General features: G+C 36.5%; 1 protein-coding gene across 1 annotated transcript; it reads right to left on the bottom strand.

Moving 5' to 3' along the window:
- Nucleotides 1–1,982: 1,982 nt before the first annotated feature.
- LOC119644224 (zinc finger protein 582-like) lies at nucleotides 1,983–4,737 on the bottom strand (the record flags this gene model as incomplete). The annotated part of the gene is made up of 2 exons (XM_038043755.1): nucleotides 4,612–4,737; nucleotides 1,983–2,261 (listed from the first exon to the last, which is right to left on the bottom strand). Coding segments are annotated over exons 1-2 (405 nt in total), but the record flags the coding sequence as incomplete, so codon positions are not given.
- Between the last annotated feature and the right edge of the window lie 7,458 nt (nucleotides 4,738–12,195).

The following is a 12,195-nucleotide window of genomic DNA, read 5'->3' as shown; positions in this document are numbered from 1 at the left end:
CCCCAGCGAAGCTTTTCTGCTAGTCAAAAAACTCATCATAAAAGAATGGAAAGATGAGTATCATGTTTTAGCTAGAGAAAAAAGTGACCGGCTGTTCTACAAAATTTACCCTTTTTTGACACCCACGCTTCTACCTAAAGGAAAATTCACAACATGGGAATTTAAAGTTCTTCACCGTCTTATGAGTAATCACACCTACGACAAGGTCTATTTTAAAATGATCAAAGTCTCCTCCTCTGACATCTGTGAGGATTGCAATATTATTGAGTCTGCCGAGCACCTTATTTTTGAGTGCAAGAGGTTTGACATCCTTAGACAATCTTCCAGTATATTTAACCTGTATAACAATCTATATAAAATTTTTCGTGCTGGTAACTTTAGGCATTTGAAGCAACTGACTGCCTTTATCAAATCAGCTGAGTTTTCATTCTAATTTTACATTTAGTATTTCTATTACAATCACGAATCGCCTACACTTTTTCTTTTATCGGCATTATTAGCCGGATCTTGACAGTACAGTACCAAGTACGGTGATTTATGGATTGACAGCGGAACAGAGCCTCTCATTGCGAACACTCTGCCACATCAGTCTACCTATGCTTAAATTTTTTCATCAATCGCTCTCAACTTCGTTTCTGGATTATGGATCTAACATTAACTTAACTGGTCCAATCCATCTCTAAACAAACAAAAAAAAAAAAAAAAAAAAAAAAAGTGTAATAAATGTAATGCAATGTTATTCTTGAAAACTCGTCACATTCTGAAATGGAAAATGCAATGGTTGTGCCTCTGTCCGTATGTGCAATGTCTGTCGTAAACATTCTCCATGTTACGAAATTTGAGCTGTCGACATCAATTTTGACGGTTTTGAAAACGGGCCAAATCCCCCTGGGACCTTTAGTTACTTCTGTTACTTTTCTACCCCTATAGCAGATAAAGGTACAAAAATTTTAACGCATATTCTGTGGTGATGCCCATAGTGTCTGTATGGAAATAGAAAAAATTGACCATTCCTGTTCAATACTATACCGCATCAAAATTAAATCTATTTTCAAGACGCAGAAGCAAACTTCAAAAACGCCGTAAAGTATAGAAATTTTTGAAAATTTGGTTTCTGTCTGCTCACTTTGTAGTATTTGTCGTAAGCATTCTCGCTTTTTCGCAAAAATAAGGAGACCGCTCACACATTTTCAAAAGAATTTAGTATAAAATGTGGCTCACATATTGCATATCGTTTTTCTTACAAATTGTTCGATACATTTTATATTTCGATTTTCATACAAATTGTTACACACATTTTATATTCCGTTTTTCACACAAAATAGCAATTCCTCGGAAAAATAAATAAACTGTTGATGGACTGGATTTGAGTACATCCAAAAAAAGTGAAGTCTAACCAATGACAGCAACCAATCATGGCTTACCTTGTGCTTTGGTGGGGAGAGATGATTTTAATTATTTACTTTAAGGCCTAAGGCATAGATTATGCTGAAATGCATCTATATTACCTTTGTCCACAGCGAAACCTATGCGAGATTTTTGAACCGACGTTCAAATGTTGCAATGTTGTCAATCAATCAATTGTAATTTCTTAATTTAGCATGCTTAAAAAATATTTGTTATTTATTTTAATTCCACTTTGACGCGGGGTAGGTAACAATTTCTACACGTAGTTTATTGGTATATCCCTCAGACTTTGAGGACGGTGCTCCCGTCAACCAAAAACAAGAAAATATAACAGCTATGTTACTTTAGGTTTGCGAGCTAAGTCTAAAGTGTCAAAATATTACTTTACCGTCAATACCGGGACGACAATTGATATCGCGGCTGTGATTCTCCCGTATTCGCTGACTTATATTTATTCGATCATGTCCCTGTTGCCATCTAAGCAATAATTTCCTAAGTTAATTTTGCAAGAAAAGAGGCGACAACTCACCAAGTATTTAGCAAAGGTATATATATATATATATATATAAATGTACGGTATGCATCGTATCACCCATTCCATTTATGGGTGGTGGCAGCTTTGAATTCTGCTTATTGAGTATACGTTGAGTTAAAAATTTTACTGGAACTATGGCAGAATCCGATGAAGGTGATGATACCACGGAAGTATTAGCAAGGTTATTTTCGGTTGACGATGAAGTCGTCGATGAAGATGAAGGCGTTTGTGTGCAGATAAAGTTTATATTCGCATTATTAATAGCGTCCAGTGGTTCATCCTCCTTGTAGTTGAGTAATTCATCAAATTTGTGAACACACTGACATTAACATAGCTTGAGGACTGCTTATAGTAATCCAGCGTAAACTTTATTTAGACATTAGATATTCGAAGGATAGCTGCAAATCGTAGGAGTGATCCTTACATTCTTGAGTGTTATGTACAGCCATAACACGCTAGCAACGCCTAGCTTAACGTGCCATGCTCGTAAGCTTAATATACCATGTGGCATAAGTGTGGCAAAGTTTTGTCCAGCGGCAAGGCGGTGAAACCCTTTATACAATATAACACATTTCATACTAATAGATGTGTTTGCTCTGCATACTGGTTGCATCTTAACCCATATCAGTATTTGTTTACAAGTCGACAACGCCACCATAAGAGTTTTATTTTTTTCCGCCAAAACATATTAAATAAAGATTTATTCTCATCAGTTTTTTTTTTTTTTTTTTAAATCGTTATAATGGCTTCCGCATTGGAGCAATATATTTATCACACTGTTCCGATAATCACTGCAGACGGTCGGAGTTTTATAGGCACATTAAAAGGCTTTGGTCAGACTATAAATGTCATTTTGGACGAGTCACATGAACTTGTTTTCTCTACAACAACAGGCAACGAGCAAATTGTTCTGCATATCATACGAGGAATTTTGGGTTTAGCAATAAAATAATTGGCAATTACAAGCACTCGCTAAACACATCATATCATATGTTTGTATTGTAATTATATTTTATAATGGCGTACTGATATTTTAATTATGGGAAGATTCCCTATGAATCTTTCCCAAATGTGGCCAAATTGGAGCTGTGAAATATTTCCTAAATTGCTCGGCTTCAATGCGCCAAGTCGATCTGCCGCTTGAAAATACCAATTGAGCTCGGAATGAGGCAGTCCCTAACAATGATACTAGGCGGATGGAACACCTTTTATTATACTAGCGAATTTATACGATTCTTGAATTGCTTTTTGACAATTAATTTTAATCAAATCTTACCTGGGTATTTATACACATATTGCACTAAATTGTGCTAACATCGTCAAAAATGATAATTGTTTTAAGTGGAGCGCCTGGCTTCGTACTGCATTTCTTAATGGTGAAGTGCGACTTAATTTTTATTTTACTTTTAGCGAAAGAATTATGCTGAATTTGCATAATTCTGTCGCACCTCAAAGTGGGTGCATATAACGGTATGCGGTCACACTGCAATGTTTTTGTAAGCTTTAATGGAATTATTTCTTTTTTTCATATAGTATAGAAAATAATCCGTGGTAGTTGCGTCGAACTGCAATGGAAGCGAGAAATAATTTCATATGGTGTTCATTAAATTTTATGAAATTAAAGCTAAAAAAATGCAAGAAGCTTTCTTTCTCCACGAGAAATTCACTCACTGCTTAGTATTTTATCGATTTACAAATGTTGAAAAACATAAATTTGTTCAAGGGTTTAGAGTTTATGTTTGATCAAGAATTACGGTTTAATCTGCACATTAAACTCGATTTAAGTAAAGCTAGGCCGGCGTTCGAATTCGTGAAGCGCTGGTCCGAAAAGCTTATCTATGCTTACATTACAAAAAGTCTATACGTGATCAGACAGACACTTAAGTGTGCCTCCTTTCTATAAATCTTATAGAGATTCAATTGAATTGGCTCAAAAGCAATTCATACTCTTTGTCCTTAGAAATTGGTGGTGGGACCCGCTTTTTTCTTTGATTTCTTCTTGATTCTGTTACCCTTACCAGCATTTGAGAAACGTATACTTAATCTTGGTGTTTGCTTCCCAAATATGGTTCTAGTCGAGACTCTTGCCTATTCGGTCCCTCAGGCGGATAAAAAAAATGTAAGATAATCCCACGTCTTATAAATGGTTGCTATGCTCGTTTAAAACTTAAATCTAAAGGTTTTTCACCACTTAAATCCAATTCCATTGATAATTCAACTTCTTGGTGCAGTTTATTGCTAAAGCTATCGGTGTAAAGGACCATCAACTTCATCTGTTAACCAATAACTGTCAATGTCATTGCCTTTAATGTGGCACATTTCTTCCATAGTCAAACAAAAGGAGTCTTGTGCATACGAAGGGCGACGTATTGAATTCGAAGAGATTCGTGTGAATGATTTGCGTGCAGATGGCTTTATATGTTCTCGATGCTTAATATAATCAGATTCTTCAGACTTTGGTGATGATTTCAAATTTCAGATAGATGATTTCATTATTTGTGTCCAACGCCTAAACGGTTTTACATGTTTACGTAAGGATGAAGGATCGGTGTATCATTTCTGGCAACCAAATACTTTGCACATATAAGTCTTTTCCATAGAATGCGTACGTGTATGCTTGAAACGATCAGAAGAATTCGAATACGCTGTGCTACAACCCTTGCACATACGTACGGCTTTTCGCCCGAATGTGGGCGTATATCGATTTTAAGGTTTTCGGCTCGCGAAAATCCTTTCTCACATAAACGACATTGATGCGGTTTCTCCTTGGCATGAGTGCGCACATGAACTAACATATTGTAGCGAGCATTAAAGCCGCGTTAGCTTCTCTGACAGCCTAGCCAGCGACAATAATAAAGGCCAGCCACGGCTGCAACGCATGCGCATTTGTGAGCATTACAAACATACGTACGTACTTACTACTTATTCTTTCCTGTTGGTGTTTCCCTCGCTGTTGCGGGCTTGGGCCAAGTTTTTATTCCCCATATCGCACATTATTTTTTGGATTATTACGGGCTATGGTTAAATCAAATGCAAGGAATCAAACTCTTCTTTACACCAGTTTGGAAGAACTTAATAAACCAATGGTAAGTTTGGTCTTCAGAAATTTTCCTAGTTAAGGTTCCTTTTTTTGGTTCACATAATATAATTTATAAAATTCATTTGCTCCTATTTCACTAGATATAAGTATTCCCGGCAGCAAGCTGTTACGCCAGAAGATATGCAGCTGGTCAGTGTAAGAAGCCCGAACACGTGACTATAGAAAGGGAATTTGAGAAAATCAAAAAGCTTGACATTGAAAATTGGGAGAATATTAGAGGACCGAGACCGTGGGAGGAGAACGTAGATTAACTTATTTTATTGCAATGTTGTGTAAGCTGCCGATGCTAAAAATATTGGCATTACTGAGTAAAGAATCGTGACATGACTTCAAAGTTGCTGATTAACTTAAATTTTTGTAACGTTTCGCAAACTCTACCTAAACACGGATGTTGTCGTCTAATTCTCATCGTTTTTCGCATGTTTTCCGGCCTGGCTCGTCGGAAGGGGGGTGTCCAAGTATCGGATATACAGACACGTGTTAGGTACTTGCCTCGCTACGATATTTCATTATTTTAGAATAAAAACATGCTTATTGTGAAATCTGAAAAAAAGCTTTAAACTAATCTAACCCATGCCCTGACCACCTAGCCTCTATCTCGCCTCTCCGCCTCCCGCCGGAAGTCTTACCAGTACTGTTATCTTCAATAACAACGCATTTCTTTATTCTCCCTTTCAATGAATGTATTTTTATTATTATTATTATTTTAATTTTAGACTAATGAATTGAATTCTTAGACTAAAAAAAAGACATTACATTCAATGAATGTAATCCACAGTTTTAATTCCATAAGTACAATTCACAAATTTCAAAAAAAAAAGGAAGAATAGTTAGTATCCAAGCTTATTACTATCTTAACACGAATTAGTATAATATTACCGATACAAAATTTACGCTCTAGGTTAATAATTAATTTTCATAAAACGACTTACCAACCACGCCGATGCGCATCGCTGCAGCTGAAAGATGCTTTAAGTAATTATGAGTGCTGGAATTATCGTAAAAAAGTAGAATTAATAATAAGGTACTAATGCACGTAAGATAAGCCAAATATTCCTTCCCTCATAGAGACGGTGTGCTCCGGGCGTTACGCCGGACGATTTAACTTCCTTCCTTCTTATATTTTTACCCCGTTTTGCTTCGGGCCCATTTTCGTTCTTAAAAGATTTGGGAAATCCGGTTATCGTTTCCTTGAACGACTCAACACAATAGCTACCATTTCGTTAAGTCAAGACGGCACCACAAAACTAGGTTTATTTTAAACTCTCCCAATGAACAAAGAATTGGCACGCTAGAAGAATCCGCGGAGCGCCATCTTTTTTTCTTCTTCTCAAAAAAAAAACGTGTCAATGTAGAACCAAAACGATCCTATCGCAACCACAAATGTTTTGCAGATTTTGTTGTTGTTTTACCACCGAGTCACAAGTCTTTATGCACGTGCCACTTTCGGCAAGAATTCATTAAAATATTTGGAATAATTCCATTCATATATCGATAGCACGGAAGTGGAGTTTCTCCCTTTATATATTTGTATAATTTCGAAAGTAAAAGGCGACCAAAAATAATATGCAGGTTTTGTTGTTGTTATGCACCAAAGTCACAATGTTTTCTGCACATGCCATTTTCGGCAAGAATTCATCAGATTGATTGGAATAATTCCATCGATATATAGATGGCACGAAAGTGAAATTTCTCCCTTTCAATATTTTTATAATATCTTGAGAACACTGTCAAAGATTTCCTTTAAAAATTATGCTACAAATCCACAAAAAGTAAAATAAAACAGCACCGCTCTACGTCATTATCCAGCCAAAAAAAAAAACCTTTTTTTTTCCAAGGTCCCCCAAGTTTTTTTTTCTTTATTCCTACGCGCCACTTGTCGCTTTTTTCGAGGTTGCCAAACTTTTCCTTTTCTTTCTTTTTTTTCCCACTCCCCACTACAGTGCCTGTTACATTTTCTCATCCGTTTAAGCAATCTACACCAAAAAAGAAGACGAACAAGCAACCTACACCAAAAAGGTAGAAGGACAAGCAACTTACATCAAAATAGAAGAAGAACAAGCAAACTACACTAACAAGGAACAAGAACAAGCCTCCTATACCAAAACAATAAACGTTTGATTTTCTCAAATTCATATATATATTTATTTATATCTAGTAAAATATGCGCAAATGAATTTTATAAATTATATCATGTGAATATACCGGTCCTCCTTGTTTATGTTGCTTTGCGGTCTGTATACCAACGTTAGCTTCTACAGCTGGTTTAGGAAAAGCCTGCAGACTCCCGCCAGAAGATGGCTTTAAGCTCAACATCCAAATAAGATGCTGTAAGGTTTGCAAAACAATGTGCCATGAAGTGCCCAGAATACTACCATTGCTATGAGTCAACGCTAACATAGCATGTATACAATGCAAATTTTTAGTGGTTAACATGACTGGCGCACTTTGCCTAAAGGTGTAACAACGGCCACAATTTGCTGGGGAAAATCACCCGCATCTGTGCAAGTACTCATTAATTGATTATTTAAATGTTGACTGTTGGAGCGAGTATGGCCTAAAAATAAAAATAAATAATTGAAAACAATTGACATTTTCCTTTAGTAGTTCCCAACCCCCTTCCATAGTTCCCAAACCTTTTCAAGTGAGTGGTTATTTCCCGATTTACTAATAATAGACTGCCATAAGGCATATCCCCCCAAAGAAAAAAAATTAAAAATTCCGAATTTCCGGTGTGGCCAACCAGTAGCATCATTCCTATTGACAAAAAATATGTTGTTATTTCTACAACTGATCTTTCGATAACAAATTCGCAAATCAGCCCTTTCGTTATTAAAAAAGCAGTAGATAGCATTACAACATATATAGACTCTATATCGATTTTACGCGATGGGAATTTACTTGTCCTCGCTGGGAACCCGAGCGCAACCGAAAAGCTAATAAAGTCGAAATCATTAGCTAATTTATGTGCTATATCCGCTAAACTGCATGACAAACTGAACTCGGTTAAAGGCGTAGTTTATGCCCCATGCTTAAAGCATGTGCCGGAAGATGAAATTGTGCGCGAAATGGGCAGTCAAGGAGTAACTGAAGTCCACAAATTCACTAAATTAAATGACGATGAAAAAACCCGCTCCCCTACAGGAAGAATTATTTTGACTTTTGCCTATCGGCTACCGGCAACAGTTGGTGTAGCTTGGTACAAATGTAAAGTAGAACTCTACCTTCCAAATACCATGAGGTGTAAAAACTGCCAACGCCTGGGTCCTCCATCCTGTGCTAACTGTGGTCTCCCTCCACATGCTGAAAACTGTAAGCGTAGCTTCTGCTTAAATTGCAACGATTAACACTCAGCGTTAGACAAGCAATACCCACGTTTTATACAAATGCGTGATATTCTAAAAATCAAAACAGAAAATTACTGTAGCATGGGTAAAGCGCAACGCAAGTACCGAGAAATTAATCCATCTGGAACCCAAAGAATTAACAAAAGTAATGCCTACGCTGCTGTCGCCTCACAAATCGAGCTTAATAAGCTTTTAAGTCCAACTCCTTCCAACGAAAAACTTTCTCTACCATCAACCAAAAATTGTATTGCGAAACCAGTCCCACCACCCGTCAAAGATAATATTGAAAAAATCAAAACAACAGCAAATATTGAAAAAATTAAACCAACAACACATATGCCAAAATCTAATAAACTAAATCCCCCAGAATCAACAGTTCTCAACTCTACTCAACAAATTGCAAGCAGTAATGAATCCAATCTTTCGTTGCTCAATCAACCTTCAATTTCAAATTATTCACGTGTGCCCACTTGCTGCACTTAAAATTTACGCAACCATCTAAGTACAGATTCTTCTGCTGGTAAGAATAAATTATTCACGCAAAATTCTTATAGTGACATTTTCGACGGAGACGCTGACATGTCAGCTTAACCTATTTTTCACTCCATGTCACTACAATTAAATAAAGTTTTTAAAATTCTACAAAGAAACATTAAGGGTGAACTCCGTACACTCGTAAGTGATATTAGTCCAACCTTTATATCGCTTCAAGAGACCCATTGTAGAACCTTGTTCTCCTACCCGCCACACCGCATTACAATAATAAAAGGAAAAAAAAGGAACACAAAAACAAAACGTTGATTTTATGTCGTAAGGATCGGACTATCCCATTACCCCGTCTCTGGTCCGGTCTATTGTCCGTAGGTCACTACCTTGTCCGTTGGTACCCGTCCAATGCCTCCCCACAGTCTCCTCACACACGCACCCTCATCGCACCCCCGCCACCGCGGTAGCTGGCTCACCTCAGCCACTCATCATGGCTCCTCCATAAACAGTAAACAAAAACAAAAGAAATAAAATACCTGACCTGACCTGAATTGTTGCTGCTGTTGCTTCCAATGACCTATCCCGGGACGAGATAAAGCTGCCAATTGAGCTCTCCGTACCTTGTAGCAGCTCCAGCCCTTAACGCATTTTGCCCCAACGAACAGAAACGCTGCGCTCCTTTATCCCCTCTCCAACAAGCAGCCCCTCCAGTGATCGTGACGGCAAACGGTGTGGTCACAAGCAATTGTTCAATTAAATGTTTTTCTTAAACATTTGCCAATTTTCCTTTTAAAACCATTCTTCAGTTAAAACGAAATTTTTTCCTTTTTTTTTCTTCACTTTTGCTCAGGACTTTATTCATTAACAATTTTTCTTTCACACGTTATAAATTCTTCTTATTTACTAATATTGAATTTTATCAAATTTCGTTTCATTGTAAGATAACTAATCACAATTTGATCATTACTTCCTATTTACTATATTGTAGTTTAGCGAATTTGTTTCGTTGTAAGATAACTATTCACAATTTGGTCGTTACTTTCTATTTACTATATTGTAGTTTAGCGAATTTTGTTTCATTGTAAGATCACTATTCACAATTTGATCGTTGCTTTCTATTTACTATCTTATAGCTTAGCGAATTTGTTTCATTGTAAGATAACTATTCACAATTTTATCATTACTTTCTATTTACTATATTGTAGTTTCATACACCCGTTGTACATATCATAACACACAAACATTTACATAGCAAAGCTACTGCCTATCTTGCTGCCAGCTTTGCTTTGAATTTAGCGTTTAATTTCATTTCTTATGTACTTATTCATTTTTTTTCTGTTTTTTCTTCTTTTCCACTTGTTCTCCTTTTTTTTTTATTTCGTTTGATTAATATTACTATTCGGGAATATTTCGTATGACTATAATATCCTTATTTTCACATATAATTTCATTTTTAATACTCTTTTTTTCGCCGGGGAAGAGGGGCTTTATTGCTGTCTTGATATACTAGACTTTTAAATTTCGTTTTACTTGGAATATCCGAAATCGAATTGATTTATTTATTTTTTTTTTACTTGATGGCGTTTTAAATTTAAATAGACCTAATTGTGTTTATCTACGTGTATGTCTAGTGTAAGTCTTTTTACTAAATCGTCACACGATGCACGTTTTATTTCTTACATATTCTCAGCGTGGCAAATTTACCACATTCAGGTAAACAAAGCCAACTCCAAGCTCTTTTTCAAGGGAGAGCTTTAGTTTTGTGCACATTCAATACCAATCTATTCTGTATACTGCGTGTATGTGTTTATTAATAGCGATTATTGCTTTAGTTGTCCAGTCTCTTTTAGAGTTAGTGCAATTTATGGGGGTATATATATATAAGTGTATATATATTGTAAGGAAGCGATTTTGCTTCCTTACGAAAAACTAGTCCGTCTGCTTAAAAGCCCGCCCGCAATCCGCAACCAGCAAGTCCGATCTGTCCGCATGTCGTGCTGTGAACAATACACGAGCAACCCCCGCCAACTTCAAATGCAAAATCATAAAAACACCCACTAATTATACCTTGTACAGATAAAATCATAATATCACACACTAATATACCGATACCTTGTAAAGATAAAATCATAAAACACACACTAAGTATACCTATACCTTGCACAGATAAAATCATAATATCACACATTAAATATGCCTATACCTGGTAACGAGAAAAATGTCTAAACACATATTGTACAGGCCCACGTGAGTTAATTCATAGAAACACACACACCACATGTGTGTAAAGAGAAAAGTACAAGCACACAGTGAGTATGCCTCCGTAAAACCACAGAAGCACACCACAGCACAGATTAAGAACCCCAGTGTACCAAAAAGCTTAGATCCAAATTTCAAAATGTAATAGCGGAGTCAAGAACCCAAATAAAAGAAAAACTTAGATGCAAGAAATCAATATGGTAAGAACCCAAGTAGAATCTCAAAATGTTTAAGTACTCAAAGGCTAAATAAAAGCTCAAAGTATAAATACAATTAATATCCTAAAATGTTTAACAAGCAGAATGGAACTTAGGTAGAAAATCTATGCATGCAAAACAAACTTCAGCAAAAATCTCTATGTGTAAAAATGCGCAGAATGTGTAGCACCGTTAGGGTAAACAAAACAAGCAGAATTGAACTTAGGTAGGAAAAAATAATAAGAACATACGATAATGCATAAACTGCATACACAAAATGTACAAAGACACGATCACACATGTAAAAACACACAAACACATGCAAACACAGTGCACAAGCACCCACATACCTAACGGTGAGTGAATCACGCGATTTGGTACCTGGGTGCCTGTTGCATCGAGATTGGAGCAAACATAATAATAAGCTAGATGTAAGTGATATCAAGTTATGTATAAACAGGATCATGCAAGTCGTAACTAAGGTTGCGACTGCAGCCAACCTAAGCTAAGTATACTCATAAGTATATGTAAACACACAGAACATGTTGGCAATAGGACAAGCGAGCGAGACTCCCGCTATAAGAGAGCGGCGAAAGAGAAAATGTATAGACACATATTGCACAGGCCTACGCTAGAACACACACTCCACCAAGCGAAGGGTAAAGGGAATGAAGAAAACTTGCATGAAATGGCTCGTAGGCATAGAACATGTAAAATCATACAACACAAACGAACTGAGGCACAAAACCATAGGTAATATTTACACAACCGCCAAAGCGCAGAATAGGTATGAATAAGAGCTGTCCGACACAACCCATGTTTGAATATATATGGAAAGAGAATATTCATTTTTTTTTGAAAATA

This window comes from Glossina fuscipes, unplaced genomic scaffold (assembly GCF_014805625.2).
Source record: "Glossina fuscipes isolate IAEA_lab_2018 unplaced genomic scaffold, Yale_Gfus_2 99221, whole genome shotgun sequence".
NCBI classification, from domain to species: domain Eukaryota; kingdom Metazoa; phylum Arthropoda; class Insecta; order Diptera; family Glossinidae; genus Glossina; species Glossina fuscipes.
The sequence above is the reverse complement of the archived record's forward strand: the minus strand, read 5'-3'. Positions and strand labels throughout refer to the sequence as shown.